General features: G+C 44.3%; 1 protein-coding gene across 3 annotated transcripts in view; it reads left to right on the top strand.

Moving 5' to 3' along the window:
- rspo2 (R-spondin 2) overlaps positions 1–18280 on the top strand; it is a 74834-nt gene that overhangs the window by 49557 nt on the left and 6997 nt on the right. For all 3 annotated transcript variants that reach the window (XM_041044421.1, XM_041044420.1, XM_041044419.1), the window contains 2 exons: positions 1811–1954; positions 2260–2448. In XM_041044421.1, the coding sequence (XP_040900355.1) occupies positions 1811–1954; positions 2260–2448 (333 nt within the window). The remainder of the gene's footprint in view (positions 1–1810; positions 1955–2259; positions 2449–18280) is intronic.

The raw sequence follows: 18280 nt of genomic DNA, 5'->3' as shown, positions 1-18280 counted from the left end.
GGGTAAAAGACAGCTTTGTGCTTTCCAATTAGCTTTGTGATTTATTAGCCTGCTCCCTGTATTGGACTTGTCCTATATCAGACCCAAATCTGATTTGGTTTCACCCAGAAACATGTGGACAAGAAGACAGAAGGCTAAAACAGGACAATGTATTTGTACCTCCCCACACATTCTCACACCAAAATCTCTACAGCACTGCATAACATCAGAGGTCCAAGACATATGTTGAGGTATAAGATAAAATGGAGCAATGGACCAATGGAGCAAGACAAATACCTAGATAAGCAGAATAATATCAGATGATTGAATTAATAATGTAGAAATAATGTGAAAACACAGGAAATTACCAAACAGATTAGTGATTTATGGTCAGAATGATATTTTCAGAATGTGGAGTACAGCTTCATTGCAGAGTGGCTCTATCTCCAGCCATATCTGATTGGTATGTGTGTGTGTTTGTGCATCTGTGTGTATATGTGTGTCCATGGTTTGTTTAGACTGGTCGGGAAAGCGTGAGACCAGAGTGAGTGGGCAGAGGCCATACTTTAGGGTTCAAAGTAAAGCGGGGAGGGACCCCCTCGTTTTGTAGGAATGTCGAGGAGGAGGCCTGATGGTTAGCTGGAGATGGTGTAATTAAGGGGTGTGATTGTGAGAACCTTCCCTTCCCCGGGCCTTGCAAGGGTCACAGATAAAAGAGCAGCCCTCAGCCTCCGTCGCTCTCACATGTGGAAAATCACAGTAACGCAGGTTTACGTGTGGAGAAACGCACACGCGTTAATGCATGGTTGCGTCCCCCATGCACGGTGCAATCAGCGGAGCAGATGACACTCACACTACCTGGGAAGACCCCTGCGAGCTCAAGGAGATGGTGGCTGCAGGTTATAGACTGTGGTTCCCCGACACTGGAAGCCTATTGAGCAACAGGGCCACATAGAGCTTCTGAGGAGCGTTATAAATTAGACAGCACTGGGAGGCTCCTTCTAATCATGTGGGCCTGTGTGTCGCCCTGTTGGTGTGGTTGTTGTAATTTGGCCCTGCCTGACGTGCTATTTGCAGAGTAAGAGCTTGATGACATATTGCCGGGCCTTTCTTTGCAAGCGCGGCACAGTGTGTCGAGCGCAGCGGCAGGGTGTGGCGTGGGAGGATAAGTGCGGCTGTTGTGTTCGCTGACTAAATGTATCAGCATTTGTTTGGCAAGGTGGCGCAAAATCTCGTTGTCCCCCACGCCTCCCCCCACTTCCTAACCCACCGCCCCCCTTTCATATCGTAGCCAAAACCGTAACGATCCACACAGCTGGCCAGCTGTGTGATCATTAGCCATCACTCACACATTAATGAAAACCTGACTTCCCAATAATCCTTAGTTATGGAAACAGACACAGATTGGACCAGTGTGGAGTGATAAGACAGCATATTAAAGACAGTATTCGGTTCTAATGAGATGAGTTCTTCCTGTTGCAGCACGCTGTTCTTTGAAAACGTGAGCTAGTGTGTTTGTATCCAGTCTGTTGTATATGAGTGCAGTCTGTCGAAAAAGGTCAGTGTGGCATTACTTACCATGTCTGCTGTTGTGTTTTCACACTCTGAACAAGAACAGGAACATGAAAAAAAAATCTCTGTCAGGCAAAACAAGTTTTCTGAAATATACTTGAGCCCCGGAGAGAAATGATTTTCTTTTTTTTTTTGCAGGAGAGACAGTATAATTCTTTCAAGAACCCCCTTCCCCAAACCCCTTAGCTCTCTATCAACTCCAGATGAGAGGGTTGCTCAGACCCTCATGACTCTCCTCTTTCTCTCCTTCTTCCTCCAGGGTGCAGGATAGAGAACTGCGAGTCCTGCTTCAGTAAAGACTTCTGCACCAAGTGCAAGTTGGGTTTTTACCTACACAAAGGGCGCTGCTTTGATAAGTGCCCCGAGGGCTTTGCTCCACTGGAGGATACTATGGAGTGTGGAGGTATGTGAAACAGCACAGATATGTACAAAACATGAAAAGACCCAGTTTCAAGAGAGTAAACAAACTTGTCTTTTACACCTTTCCTTACCTGTACACAGTATTCTGTAACCTCTCAGCTGGCCTGCTTATTTTGGATCTAAAAACAAAGCAGTGCAACTGGGACCACACACAAAGAGGTTATTAGCACCCCAGTAAAGCTTCTTCACCCTGTATTAAAGCTTGACCTGGGGTCTCTGAGTTGCCCCTAAATGGCCCGGGTGCTGTGGTTTCACTGCACATCGCTGTTCCTGTGTGTGTGTCTGCAGAGGGCTGCGAGGTGGGCCAGTGGAGCGAATGGGGAGCCTGCACCAGGAGAAACAAAACCTGTGGCTATAAGTGGGGTCTGGAGACCCGGACGCGACACATTGTAAAGAAACCACCCAAGGACACAATACCCTGTCCTACCATCGCTGAGTCCAGGATGTGCAAAATGGCCATGAGGCACTGCAGGAGAGGTAAGGATGTGAAGCAGCCATATGTTAGTGTGTGTGTGAGAGAGATATTCTGTCAGTCAGTCCCAACTCCATCCACGTACACGTTACGCCACTCTGGTGAATATTAAAGAAAACAGCCCACTTATCCCATAGGAGAACCCCTTCCCCCTCTCTCACTTCCACCTGTCTCATGTAACCCCTGTACCTTGCACTCAGCCTTGTTTTTTTTCTTCGTCTGTGTTTTTGAGGTGCGCGGTTGCGTTTCCGTGCATGAAATGTCAGTATTTTTCCATGGCGGCCTTGTTTGAGCCAGCTCTTTTTCTGAGGTATATTTTTTCCCCCCTCTTTCCCATCTCCCTTACTCTCCTCAGTGGAATTCTTCAAAGTAAGAGCTGCAGGTTTCCTCAATGGCTGTCTCTGTTTCCTCCCATCAGCTTGAGAGATATTTGTGGTGTGCACAGCATGTACGTCAGGCCATTAAATGAGAAGTTAAATCTGGAATTTCTCTGTGTTTGAATACAGCTACAGCTATTTTTTTTTTTAAAGTAAACCATTGCTCTCTGATGGTCCAAACACACCATTTGGGGGTGATGGCCTCAGTCAGCAGTGCTTTTAAAATAAATGTCTTTTCCCTTAATGTACTTCTACATCTCTCATAAACTTTGGATTAGATTAGGCCAAGTCTAAATATTTAATTTGCCAAATAAGGAAGCAATTACAGTGGCAGATATCATTCAGGCTGTCAAAAAAAGAAAAACATTGTTTAACAGATAGAGGAAAATATTGTAACCTCAAGGATTTTTCTCCATTTTTGGCCTGGAGTGTTGAATGGGAGGATCATTTGGTGAAGTGGTGAAAGAGTAAATAAACTTGAAATAAACCCTGATAGTTTCTCATATTTCAGCACTACCAAGGCAGTTCCTGCTCTCTGGGTTGGAAACTGTGATTCCATGGCACATTTAGTTTCTAAATCCTTGTCCCGTTTGTCAGGGAAATTCTCCCCAACCCCCACGCACCACCTCATGACTTTACCGTGCCTGCTTGACCTTTTCCAAGAAACTTTTATGACCTTCTTTAATTAAAAATTGGCATTGTTGTCCATGGTTACTGCCATCAATTATCTCAAGCATGAAGTCACTGATGGGAAGTTGTTGTGAAGCCTAAATTGAGTGCGTAGCAAGACCATTTTTCTTCAGTCCTTTAGAAACCGACAGCAGACTCCCCGTGTCCATCTTACTTAAAACTACTGCTCCCTGGTGATGTGGTCATTGTAAACCTCTCAGTACAGTTCCTTATCCAATGACTGAGTTGCGTCTCTGTGGAAGATCAGTGGCCTCAGCTGCGCAGTTAAAAGCTGTGGTAAAAGTGTCACTGTGTGTGCATCTTAGGACTCTCCGGGCTCGTGAAGTGCTGTGGTGGCCTGTTTAATAAAGGTAAATTTCAGACTTAGGCATGTGTTGTTAATTCCCCACCACTCGACCGCTAGTGAAAAAAATCCCCACTTGGCATAAGCCAGTGAAATGCAACACTCTTCCGTTCAAATAAATACAATGTAAAAATGTAAGCCACTGAAGTCGAGGGAGAGGAGAACCACTCCACAGGTCCAGAGCTGCCGCGTATGGGAGCTCAACCAGCTGACACTGTAAAATAATCACTTCCCGTGAGTGATAATAAAGCTCAGTCTAATGGGAGGAGAGGCCACCCTCTGAAATACAGGTGATCAGGAAGTGGTGGGAAGCCTGTGGAAGAAGATCGAGAGGTTCAAGGATGGGCTGCAGTATGGCTGAGCTCCCGATGAAATACCTGGTTAATTTATACAGATTTCAGGAACTTTGAAAGCTAAAGGCCCTGAGTGCTACTTAAAACTAAAACGTGTTGCAATGCAGTATGGTCAATTTCATCTTTAAATAGAGTTTAGAAAACTGTAACCTCAATGTATGGACTGTATAATCCGACAGAAATATAAATATAGGAAGCGCTTACAATGATCACTTGAAACTTAAGACAGTCTAAAAGTGAACATTTTCATCAGCTCCTGTCACTGGACACCAGACACCGATGTTTAGGATAGGCATAGGATTATATAACTGCAGACCATAAAGATGCTGTGGATTAAATGGAGACTGGAAATAAGAGGAAGCAGCATGTAGGTGTACACTATTTATGGCAATGCTTATCTGATCACCCGGGCTTGCATTTCTACATTTCTACGAATTTAAATTACACTGGACGTCAGTGATAGATCCCTGTCTCCCAGCTTAGCTGAGATGCACAGGGACAATACGAATGATCTTCTTCTTTCCCTTCTGTGTCTGCAAAGGTCTAATCCCCCTGTGCTGCGTGCACATGCAGAGAAAGGAATGCCCAGATAATATGAAGGAGGCGAGCCATTTTCACAGCAAACATGACGAGTTGTGTAAACCGTGTCTGATGTGTTCCGTACAAGTTGCCGATCAGTGTAAACACTGTATATCATTCGCACTGCTGGGATTCATTTGCTGTTCTCTGCCAGTGTTTGCCAGAACAGCAGTGTCCCCGGTATCACGCTAGCACACAGACACACAAAGTATGTGCTGGTGCGCTCTCAGAGGAGCCATTTCCCTCCAAGTGTCAACTTAATTTTAAGCAAATTTTTGAAGTTTGTCAAAAATAAAATGTGAATTTGATGCGTAGCCACCAGCTGGGTTTCACTGAATATTTAGGCAATATTCTGTGCAGCACTCCAGTTAAAATGAACAACTGCATGTATGACAGTGCAGGAAGGCTGTAGCGGACAGGTATTTTACAAAGCATCTAAACCCTTGTTGAATACTTTGACCTGCTTGTTTGCTTTTGGCAATGACATTAAACAAAGCCGGCACATTATTTATTTAGAAAACACGTTTCCATTACTATTAATCACATAACTTCCGTAAACATCAAATGAGCAGAAAAGTGTCCGTGCAATGTTGATGAAAATATTTGTCAATTTCCATCCAGCTTTTTGAATTTGGTGCTTCAGTTTCATATCATACTTGAGTGGAAAGTGTGCTAGAAAATCTCTAGATGAATAAGTAAGTTTGGTCTCGTGGCTGATTGGTTGGCGTGTGTGCCAGGTGTTTGCACTGTACCCTGGAGGCGGTAAAATGCTCTTCTATCATCCTGTTCCCTGCAGTGGTGGTGTTCTGAACGGGCTATAAACAATAAAGAGACTTTATTAATAGCTGCTCCGGCCCTGTCAGCATTGACAGACTGGGTCCCCCCTCCCCTCTCTCACTCTGTCTTGTGAGCTGATGGGAGGAGAGGAGAGGAAAGGTGAGGAGAGTGATAACACTGCAGTGTCCAGCTGTTCCATATTGATGCCATTAAGGAATTCCCTACAGATATTTCCCAGCAACCCCCTGTCATCGGATTCACTGGTTTACAAACAGATGTGTGTGACAAGTTTAATTCCTCCTTCTCTGGTTCTTTTTTTTTCTACTTCCCTGCTTTGCCTATCAATCCATCTGTGTATTTTCCTTTCTTTCTCTCTTGCTCACCCACTCCCCTCTAATCTTTGAACAACAGCTGCTTCTGCCATGTCACTGACATTAGATGTTGTGTAAACAACTTAAAATGGTAAAGCCCTCAAAACTCCTACTCTTAATGTAATCCCTGATTTGGGATTTAAGACGGAGTAAAGTCCAACACAAACACACCGTTGCAACCTGGGCTAATTTCCGACAGTTTTATAAATCGGCTTTCAGATTCTCTGAGGCACAAAAGTCTTTATGGGAGCAGGAAGGAGCGACATTTGTGGAGCACTGTTTGATTTGTAGGTAAAAGTAGTTTTTAAAGAGGTGTTTGCAGCAGAGGAGGAGGCCAGGCCCAAAGTTAACACAAGCAAGAATAGAAGTTTGACAATATGAAGTTATGAGTTATAAAAATGTGTAGCTCAGCAAATTTTGGAACTGATAACAGAAACATAAGACCTGGTTTCCCACAACAATGCTGAAAATGCCTCTACAAGTCCATGAAGACTCACAATAATCCTGCTGACCTCACGGAAAGAAAAAGAAGGAAAGATGAAAGAGGCAGAGAGAGGAAGAGTGAGAGAGAGAGAGAGAGAGAGAGAGAGAGAGAGAGAGAGAGAGAGAGAGAGAGAGAGAGAGAGAGAGAGAGAGAGAAGGAGCATACAATGATTATCTTTGGCCACTGGATTATGTACCTGTACTTGGAGAGCTAGAGGCCTTTGTGGCAGTATTGATCTCCCGTGTGTGTAACCAGAGAAACCGTTGCTGCTGCAGAGCTCAACCGAGGCCAAGCCCTCCATCCCATCAGTCATCTGAGTGCTTGGGTCCAGCCACCACTAATACTGTCTGTCATAACTTCTGTGTGCAATTTGTGTTTATACTGTAACTGTGATAACTACCTCCTCCAGTCACAATGCTCAATCCATTCTCACTGCCATCAATTTGAAACCATGGATAAACATGTTTTGTTACACACTCTGTGGCAGGACTGTAGAAGAGGATAAACCCACCTAGACTCAGTTTACCACCTCATCCCTCCTCTGCAGTGTGAAATCTAAAAGGCCCTGAAAGCTCTTTGTCTGTATTTAAGGCCACTGGATGTGACAGAGAGGCGGGCGTTTGTTTAATTTACCCCACAAGCACCTACAGTCTGGTGCGGAGGACCAAAGTGAACCCAGCTCCACCCCGGATCGACCAGACCCCAGGAAGATTTGAGTGGTGGGATTTACGCCAGGTTCTGTCTGAAGTCAGTCTGGTTCTGCGGTGAATCCACAGCACTGTGGACCTCCTGGTCCTCACCGTCTGCAAACCATCTGCTGCAAAGTTTCTGCTCCTGTAAAACGATGCACAGAGCAATGGTGATTGCCTCAAATCCGCTCTGGAGGAAGCTCAGCCGCCTTGTCTGTAGCGCATACCGCTCGACACGCCAAACAATTCCGGTTTCTGGCAGTCTTCGCATACGAGCGAGCAGTTAATGCGCATGCATGCGTATGAGCGTGTGACACACAATTTTGGTGTTTATACTCGCTGAGCCAAGAGGTTTAAGCTCTGGCGAAAGATGCCATTCACTTCTGAGCATTTTAGTTACGCACTCAGCATGATCACATCTGAGTCTGGCCTGTGTTTGGCTTGGAAACCCAACATCCAAACACATTTCTGGATGTGTTTTTGTCAGACGTAGCCTTCTACCATCAGGCCAGCGTTTTTTTTTTTTTCTAAAACAGACACATGCTTTCAACTTGAGATTAATTGATGGAGCATGTTCTTCTTGTCTCAGCAGAAGAGCTCATGGTGCAGTTTGTCCAAGCCAAACAACAATCGAGCGCTGCTCGAGCCACCACTCTGAGCTCTACCCAAAGCACTTGAGACCAGAGGTTTGCACTTCTCTTCCTTCATGTACTTATCTCATTATTCCAATTAATGTTAGCCGGGTGTGCTCTACGGGAAGTCACTACTTCTGGATGGGAGAGCTGGAGCACAGATGACAAGCCTCGCTCTGATTTCTGCCGCGGTGGAATGACGGGTGGTGATTAACGGCGATCTCTGGCCTGGGTAATATCACGGACAATCCGGATCAGTTCTTCCCGCCAGCGGGAGCAGAGTGAGGAGCATTTTCCCAGGACAGAAGGAGAGCACTAATTGGCAGCTGCCCTGTCATAGTGATTATGTGTGCCTCACACCGCAGCCTGTTGTGACTGGGGGAGCCACGGCTTAATCTTCATTTAATAAGGCTGCTCCGTAGGGGCTGACACAGTAGCTGGTGAGAAGGCCTCAGAAGTACCCTGCCTCCTTTGGACAGCATGGATGGCCTGGCTCCGGACACAGAGCCTGGGCTGGGGTCTGACTGGGACGACCCCCCTGCCACCACCGCCCACCCCTCAGTCTTGCAATGTTCATTAATTTAATTAAATACCGCCCAGGTCTGGTTGTGAAGATGAAAAAAACCTGGTGATGATTTCCTCATGCTGCACACACGACTGTGAAACCGTAAAGCTGAGATGACAGAGTATTTTGGAACATTTGCACTGCGCTGTAGTGAATAAGAGCATGGGTGAAGAGGAAAGACACATCAACCTGTCAGTGACTGGGCCAGGTCTCCAGCATCCCTATGCCAGCGGCAGTTATGGTCACTGCTGCGGTCACAGTCACAAATTAACACAAGTTCTGTTTCAGCTATCCCATATTCACAAATCTCTGCCATAGATTATTCTCTTTTCCCCCCGTTTCCACATTTATGTTTTATATCTCCTCCTAACCAGATGAAAATTCATTATCTAGGCTCATGTCTGGACAGGCAATCAACACTTGCTTTATGCTGATAGTCTCAAACCAAACTTTCGGGTTTATTTTTCTGCCTCTCGTGCAGTTTAGCGGTGTTAAATCTTCCATTGGAGGAGAAAGTCATTACCAGTAGTCTCTGAGACTTGTCTGTGCTGGGTACATTCCTTTTTGGGGGTGGTGGTGGAGGGATGGGGGTGGTGGTGGAGGGATGGGGGTGGGGGCGGGGTGCAATGCTGGAAGCCCAGAAGGGGGGGGGTCTCTGATTAACTTCCCGCTAAGTGCCCCTGCTCTCTGACCAAAATAAATATGGCTGCTGTCATTTTGTCAGCAACTGCCTTCAGAGAGCAATATTTGAAACACCCCATGATCCTGCTGGCTTTTATATGGAGAATCCATCGTCATACCACAGGCATGAGCCATAAACATGTGGAGGCCTTTCAAAGACCAGGGGGTGGAGGGATGGAAGGAGGGAGGTGGAAGAGGAGGGGTCAGCGGCACTCATTGGGGCTTCATACTCCACATTATTGTCATCTGGTCTTTTCCAAGCAGGAAGAAAGAGGAGGGGTGCGAGTGAAGGGTTTTTTTTCACACTCTTTGGCCCAGTTGAGTTGTGGTTTTGCTGAACTGCCTTTTGTAGACTCATGTACACACATTAGATACAGCCGTGCTCTTATTTGTTTGACTCCCTTTACTGTGAAGTGTGCGTTGGTAATAATGTTATCCCAATAAATTCAAACTGGCAGACGTATGAATCTTTATAGAAAACATTTAGAGGCTGAATAGATGACCAACTGCCAAAACTTGATGTTTAAACTCATCTGTGACTACAGTCTGCACAGGTTTATGAAACAGTGACCTAAATCAATCGTTTCCAAATCTGAAAACCTGGTTATCCATATTGTTCAGAGTGTCCCTTTGTCAAAGAGGAGGAACACTGCGTTGGTTGTGAGGCTTCCGTTGTCGTCTTCTGGCAGAGGAAATGAGGCATATGGGCCGACATCAACAGCCCCATCAAAAACAGACGTACACAAACAAACAAAGTGGCAGCAAACTGGAGGGGGGAAGAAGAAGGCGGAGGACGAGGAGGGGGAGATACTGTACAGAAGTGGAGTGTTTGCATGTTCTCATGTCCCACAAACGGGAGCTATTTCCCCCCACTGTGCAGTATATGGGCTGATATCGTCAATGACGCAGCCCGGGGCTGTAAAGCCCACCTTCGGTGGATGATCCCTTGATGGGCAGTTTGTGCTGTTACACTCTGTGATTTTTTTATTTTATTTTAATTTTTTACAGCAGTTGAGACACAGTCTGTGTCTTTACAGGATGGATGGCAGCAGCTTGTGATGGGGTCTTTGAAGTAGGGTTCAACTCCTATATGGGGCTCTTCTTGGTCTTTTTTTTAAAACATCTGATGCCCTGAGATGTCCACTTGTGATAAGACAGAGGTTTACCAATGACCACAGTTGGTGATTATTTCCTTATTTTATATCAGATGACCAACCAGAGGAATCAATACAGCGAGGTGTTAAAGGATTTTACAGCTTCGGGGGTGGCAATCTGTAAAACCTGTAATCAAACCTGCTCACACTGCTTTAAAACAATTTCATTAGTATGGATTTGGAGTGTGTCATGATGGCCCAAGTGTGGTTCTAGAGGCTCTTCCACTGTGACAGGCATAAATTTCTAGGTAAACACTGAATTTCGTAAATGTATTGGAGATTTTTTTGAAGCAGGAGAAATTTAGCAAAGTCAAATACGGGTGCAAAGATTCATCTGTTTTCTGGCTCAGTCCAGTCCAAAAATATCAAGTATCCGTTTCGCTTTAACCCAAGTTTGAAGTGTCGGGGTTTCTCACTTCATATTTAGATAACTGGAGCTGGTCAGAGCGGGATCTGTCTGATTGTGCTGTATCCCTGCACCTCCTCTCTCTGTCTGCCAGACCTCCAGTCCGGCACTGCTGCCAGCTCTCCTGTGGGCCGCAAAAGCTTTCATCTCCACATCTACACCACACCAGGCAGACGAGGATGCACGCAAAAGCACACATACACACACATTTACACAGCCAGAGTGTGAGAAACATGTAATAGACACAAACAGTAAAAAAAAAAAAAAAAAGACCTCACAGGCAGAACAAGTCACCACATTATCTACTCTTTTCCTCGTCCCTGTTTCCATTCTCTTTTCGTGTCTCACACTCAAATGACATTCACTCATGTATCACATATCAGTGCGTGGCTGTCTGAGGAACAATGTGCATGCCACAGAGCAGGGATGTGTTCGCGTGGCGCACATTGTTCGAAGCAGTTCAGTGTACGCTGGAGTTCTCCCTCTCCAGTGGTCTGGCTGGAGGAGAAAAGAAAGAAGGCTAGGAGCTGAACACGGGAGCCTGAAAACATCTGGTGCACAGTTGCACTGGCTCAGCCACCAGAAGCTCCTCTCCTCTCCTCTCCTCTCCTCCCTTCTCCTCTCCCCTCCACTCCACTGCTCTCCTCCTGTTTCCACCCTCCTTCCCTCTCTTGCTCCATCTCTGGCGGGCGTCTTTATAGAGACATCACAGCTTTTAATTACAGCTGGTGATTCAGAGAGAGAGAGGCTGTGGCTTCTGACCCACTCATGTCCATGAGCGTGGACCCAGCGTACAGACATGCAGACACAACAAAGCAGCAAGTATAGGCCTGCTGGCCCCTGGCTATGTGTACGTCTGTGTGTCTGGATGTTTTTCTGTGTGTGTGAACTAACAGTGACAAATACAGTGGCCGGAGGGGGGGCGGGGGGGCTGCAGACAGAAAACAGAGCCATTATAGTGGTAAGTAGAGGCCAGGGCCAACTTACCAAGGAGGTAGAGCACTACACTCCCATCAACACAAAAGAGAAAAACACTAGTGATGTCACAGGTTAGCAATTTCACCTTACAGGAGAAAATGCATCATCACAAGTTTGTGACCTCAGCACGTTTTCTCACTGCATAAACCACAACCAGCCAACAAGCTTCCATAAGCGTGTCTGAGGTTATTGGTGTGAGTGGCAGCCATTGATAATACACAAACAATGATTCATGCAGCTTTTAAGATGTTCTTTAAAATAAACATCTGACTACATGTCACCCTTTAAACCCCTTTGGGGTTTTTACAGCGACATGATTTTTTCCCTGCACTCATCCACTGGTCACACATTCACAGATTTTCACTCATTTTTAGAAAATGTAAACTCATATTTAAAACCAGAACAATAAGAGAAAAAAAGTGGGCTTAATGACAAAAACCTGGAAGGAGACATTTCTCTTGGGAGATTCCACAGTGCTGAAGTCAAAGGGGAATTTTTTTCTAGAGAATATGCTGCTATGAACATGATATGTAATTTTAAACAGTTGTAGGTGCAGTGTTAGAACGGATCATTGGTATGTGTTCTCTCTTGGTGGTTGCAGCCAGATTTTCAGAACATATAGACCAGTGTGTTTATTTTACTTTAATTTTAAAATTTAGTTTTCTGTAGTTGTTCATTTACTGATATTTGCATTTAGTCCTTCTACATCATTTTCAAAATACATTTGAACATTTTGAGTCTTCTGTCATGTGAGAAATATCCCTTAAATCGCCTTTTCAAATCATATAACATAATGGCTCTCCAAGGACAGTCTCAAGACATGATTGAGTGGTTGGTGTCATGAAACTCAACCCATTCCAGGTACCATATCAAATCCCTTCAAACATAAATGCTCCTTCCCGCTGGGTGGCAAGGTTCAGGACCGTGATCCCGACAGGCCTAGAGACGGTTCTTTGGGATTAGTGAGAGCTTAACTCTCCCTTTGATTTGATTCCCTTCTCCTTCCCCTGCTGCATCTCCAACAGATGCTGCTGCCTTCTGGAGTACACAGACCTCTCCTCTGTGAGGTGAGACCCTGAAATGACCGTTGAAATTGCACTGTAATCATACACAGCTAAAAACAACAAGAAAATGTCTGCCATATGCTTTAAAGCCCTCTGTTTGTGTTTTAGTGAGTTGAAGGGGGATTATTGACAATAGTGGGAGAGCGGTGCCTGGATAGAGGAGCTGAGTGGCGGTGACTCTCATTGCTCGTGTCTGTGATCAGATCTGTCAGAGCCACTCAGCTGTCTGTCTGCCTGGTGTTTGACAAGTGTTTGATGCAGCACAGGCCTTACAGAGGATCAAGCCCTTCCTGAATTGGCTTTACCTCTCTCCCTGTGCAACAGGAGCTCCGCGAACACATCAAACACAGCCCCACCCCCCTTTCTTCCGCCGTGAACGAATGAACTATTTTTATCGAAAAATATGTGCAGTCTGTTGGATCATCAGAGGAGTCTGAACAACAGTGCCCTTTGAGAGTTAGCAGAACAATCAAAGAAAACAAAAAGCACCGGACAGGCTTCATTCCCTCATCACTGGCCATTGCACGGGGATTGCGGCATGATCCTGATGGCCCCTGTCTCTGTTTTGGTGTCTAAGCCCATCTGACTTAGCTTGGCTCCCCAGTCGTTAGGGTCTGGTCCTGTTTTGGGACAGTTGTGCACCATGTACAAACATGTGAGGGATTTCCTCCTGGAGACTCCCAGTAGAGAGAAGGGGGGATGAAAGGACTTGCTCAGAAATGAGATATAAAGAGGGAATCATGCTGGACAATTTCCTCCTGTATCTCCCCCTGTTCCTCTAGAGACCCACAGAGACCAGGAGGATGCAGACCAGGTGGAATGAAGAGTGAGCACATGAGCATGCATGCTCTAAAACACAAGCAGATATAATTGTACACATGCACACTGGAGCTGGTGACTGTGGATCACACAGGATCATCTTGTTCTGTCCTCATGTAGCCGTAATGTCACAATCTCCGTCACTCGGTTACTGTCACCTGTCAAGCTTTCCCTTCTTGCATGGCACGTAACCTTACAGTTTACAGTGATAACAGTGGCACATTTATTTATATATTTTTTTGAAATAATAGGTTCTTGATTTTAGACAAATGTAGACAAAAGACAGCTTCTTGTATCTTGCAGACAGCAGTCGATTTTGAGGGTGATCGCTGGAAGTTTTTATCAGTTAGCTGACTGAGCTAACATTAGTTTAATCATGTGCATGAGTTATATTGTAAGTGAGAGTCCTCACCAGTTGACGATCCATGTAGAAGACATGGAAATAAAAAAACAATACTTTCCTTGTATTGCCATATTAGAATAGTAAGTCCTTGTATTATAAGGATGATAAAGAAAAATCTAATATTGGACTTTTATTGCATTCTAACATAACCACTCACCTGCTTTGCTTATGGCTGCTAACATAATCGTAGCATTCAGAATTGGTTCTTCACAGTGGAGTAATATCGTATCATACAGTGGATGTGCTACTCGTGAACCTTTTAATGTAGCCTGGAACCCCACAAACTGATGTAGTTATTATTGATATGCTTCTCGGCCTTGGATGTAATGCTTGGTTAGGTTTACTAGGTGGTAATTTTGTTAGCTGGTCAAGCTATTGAGTGCGGCTTACTTTAGACATATACTGCTGATCGAGTGTGTCCTGGTAGTTTACAGTTTTGACAAATTGTTTATAGAAAACCTCAGCTATTCTTCCCTCCTTCGCCTCACAGACCCATAGGGCTGCAGAAAGCCTCTTACTCTTAGTGCACCTTATTGCCTTCCCCCTCATGGCTGTGTTAACAACCATTTAATTCCTCTCCATAAAGTGGGGTGATATGCTGTAATGCAGAGGGATTGTTCGTGAAGACCTAGATGCTCAGGGGTTGGAACTGAGCCAGGTAGCCTCAATCCCAAAGCCAGGGCCCTTCGTTGGGGGTTGACCTCCCGTTTTACCTGAAGCTTAAACTTAAAGTATGCTCCACAGATCCTGGAAATGCAGATTCACCTCCTCAGATAAAGAATAAGTGTTCCAAATGTTTGTTTAATAGTGCAAAGAGATCTCCTCTGTTGCAAGATGTGCTTTTCCTGCTTTGATCCATTGTCAGTGTGAGTGTGTTTTTAAAAGGGCACAGTTAATCCTGGTGGGTGCTGGCTAACAGAGAGTGGAAGATTGGTGAGGTCCTCTGGAACCTGATTTGCTGTAAAAACAAAAAGGTAGAGTGTGTAAAAGTACACTAAACTGAGCTGCCAAGTCACGCTTTTATTAGCTTTTACTTCTTAATGGTACTGCAAAGATAATGAACTGTATTGAGCTGCAGCGGCAAGTAACAGTGCATCAGTGTAAAGACATGGAAATGTAGATGACAGTTATATCAGAAAAGCTTGAGAGCAGCTTGTTATCAAAGATTGAGTAGAACAAATAAATCCATGCTGGATCTTGTGTCTGTTGAAAATGATTAATTTCATCAGCGCAATGCAATACACTTATCGGAAACTAAGATGGATGACTATCATAACTCTGCAAGACACTTCCTGCTTTATATCACCGCATGTGGGAATTATAAGATGGATCAAAGCCTTTATAAAAATCTCATCTTGATATAGAAGCTATGGAAATCAAAGTGCTATGACCTTCTCTATCTTTGAGTAAAGAAAAACAGCGTTCACATCTGTAGTAACTTCCCAGCTAGAATGATGAATTTGCTACTGTATATCCCAGCAGGTTTCCTGATCCTTGGCTCTGCGGTCACATTTGAAACCACTCCCTCATATGCTGCAGCTATCTTCAGCTCGCTCTGCCTCAGCCAAATGCATACAACAAATACAAAAACAAACAGACCCACACCAGCCTTCAGGAACATCAGTGCGGGGCCTCCCTTTGATAAGTGCTGAGCTTTATATTTTTCTCATCAGAAATGAAACACAACATTAAGCCATTCATTAAAGTCAACTAAAGCTAATTATCCCTCATTTACCCGAGTACCCGTGGGGCAGGAGAGCCCCATATACTTAGGCCCAGATGTGTCGATGAGTCAGTCGGGAGATAGCAGACCGCAGAGGGGGCTGCTCACTTCGCTCTGAGCCCTGCGGTTTTAAGGCGCATCAGACTCAGCGGGCCAGTCGTGATGCCTGTTCACTGCCTGTCTGCTGACGTTACCCTCATGACACCATGGGCTGCGTTAAGCCACTGCAATACAGCAAGGATCAATTTAGAGGGGAAAAAAAGGTTGATAATCATCAGCTATACTACTTGATTCAAAAATGAAAAATGAAGAGTGACTATCATACCTCTCAAGCTGGCACATTTTCTAAGTTTTGCAGAGACTGAGTCATATAAACAGCAGGCTTCCACTAAAATAACCTCTCACTGCTGCAGGGGGCGACAGTGTGCGTACAGATTTCTGCTTTCAAGCTAAACTACAAGTCTTTACATTTTGGCAGCTCCAACTGGAAGTGGGAAAACTGTAACAGTTGGCAGGATGTCATTGCCCAGAAACCATATAACGTCATGTGATTGAACTCCTTAGATGTAATTTCTTCTTCTCAGTGTCTGGTACCCCCACCAGACATTTAGAAATAATGGCTGAACCACTTTACCACTGGGATGATGAAATCTAGCCCTTGTTACTGAGAGCAGTTGTCTCAAGATGAGGCATCTGTCCACTGCAGTTCAGGAGAGGCATTTATATTTTTGTATATTTTACTAGAAATTAATTTAGGCAAAAAGGTTACAACAGTCATGAGACGATATTCCCTGCTGAATCCTCGCTTTGCAATTTAGGCTAAAAAGCCAGGTGTATTTTTCCCTATAAATCTTGCCTAGTGCAGCTTTAAACTAATAAACGTTACATGGATTGGTGAGAAACCATCTGGTCCTGTGTGGAGCCCTTTTAGACTTCCCACAGTACAGAGTTGGAGCTGCAGTAGCCATGTTTTGCAGTAGTGTCCAGAAAAAGTCAATGCACTTCACAGCTGTTTTAAACAATTGTTATAAATGTTATTCATTAACATGGCATTCTGTCTCCTTCATTTGTTAAGGCCAATATGGTCAGAAAAATTGGATTCCATTCAAAATTGGAGGATATGCATTTCTTCCACAAAGATGCTACTTTTAGAGTTACAGAGTTTATAAAATTTGTGCCTCTGTACATTTCAGTGATATAGAGCCAGAGAAACATGGACACTTACTATCACTATTAAGTTTTTTTTTTTTATGGTTCATGTAAAATCCTGTTGTATGTGAAACAGCCACTGCTGTGATATTCAGCATAAGTTATCATATCAAGCTAGCAACTGAAAGCGCAACTTAAAATGTATACTTTATTTATTATTATCTTTAGCAAGTCGCCACACTAGTGCTTGGTAGCAAAGCATTTATTAGTAACTGATTATTCTTTTTAGTGATGTACTGTAAAGGATTCAGATTTCCACAAATTCCAAACTTTTTAACAAAATTTCCTTCACATTCACCTCATCGTTTTTCTTTCGTTTGAGCTTTGACTGTCTTTTTTCCTGTCTGAGTAACAAAAAATTATGTAACTCCTAATACTGCTAATTACAGTTGCTGTTTACAAATGTTAACAGTTGGTCATGTAATAAGTAATGGCAAATTGATTAAAATTTCCAATCCACTTGCCCCAAATCACACAGTCATTTAGAGGGTTTTAATGTGCAGCTTCAGTGAATATCATCCTTAGATGTGTTTAGGGGACAATGCAGTGTTGACAAGCCAACATCAAAGTGTATCTTGAAAACCTGAGAAATCATACCCCAAGTTTCCAACATGGAAATCTGACGTAAGAGATCCTTCCATTGCATTTTCCCAGTGCTACAGTAGGAAGAAGCAGTTCCTAACTTTCCAACATTTCTGAAACACTGTGTAAGTGTTTAAGTGTAGGTATAGTAGAGGAAAGAGCTCTGGAAAGCCAGAACTTACTTTTGACTTTTTTGGAAGTCGGCCTAATTTAACATCTGTCATGGAAGGTTTCTACTTGATAACCTACCTTTGAGCGCTCAAGCCAGAGGTGGTAACCCAAACAGCACAAGGGAACAGTTACCATATTGTGAAATGCAGCAGAGCATGACTTTGAACTCTGAGTAGACTGATGGAGAAGAACTTTAATGTGCTGGGTCATCATCTGTTCTGTAACCTTCCAGGGCAGGTTGTGACTGCTTCTTGCTGGTAAGATCGACCTTCTCCAGAGAGGAAAAAGCATGCTGTCTGCACTGACCATAGGGCGTATTAATCACCGTGTCAGTCATGCATGTTTTGCCGGGACTTCTCCGCTTAGAGACGTTAATCTTCGAGTCGGGTTTTCGCTTTAACTTATTGTCAGTGAAACGAAGCATCAAAGAGCGGAGCGGTGAGCTAACCTGCTTTTTTAATCTCTGCGCAGATCCTCCACCGGGTCATAGATGAGAAAATAATGACCGACCTAATCCCAACATTAGCTTTTTAAATCGGAATGTGTATGTTTTAAATCATTTTCGCCTAGAAACGCGGTGATAGTAAGCAGAGCATGGGGGAAAGGGAACGACAGAATGAAAGAGTGAATGAAAGAGTGTGATCCAGAGTAACCTTGTTAGGGCTAAGTGACGCTGTGCAGAGAGCCTCTTGTCAGTTGGTTGGCAAGATGAGCTTCTTGTAAATGATTGTCCTCTCTGTCAAAAGGCTGATTTCTTTTTTCCTACATCTGACGTCTGTGTCTCTGC

This window comes from Toxotes jaculatrix, chromosome 8, assembly GCF_017976425.1.
Source record: "Toxotes jaculatrix isolate fToxJac2 chromosome 8, fToxJac2.pri, whole genome shotgun sequence".
In the NCBI taxonomy this organism is placed as follows: Eukaryota; Metazoa; Chordata; class Actinopteri; family Toxotidae; genus Toxotes; species Toxotes jaculatrix.
This window is presented reverse-complemented; position numbering and strand designations above follow the sequence as displayed.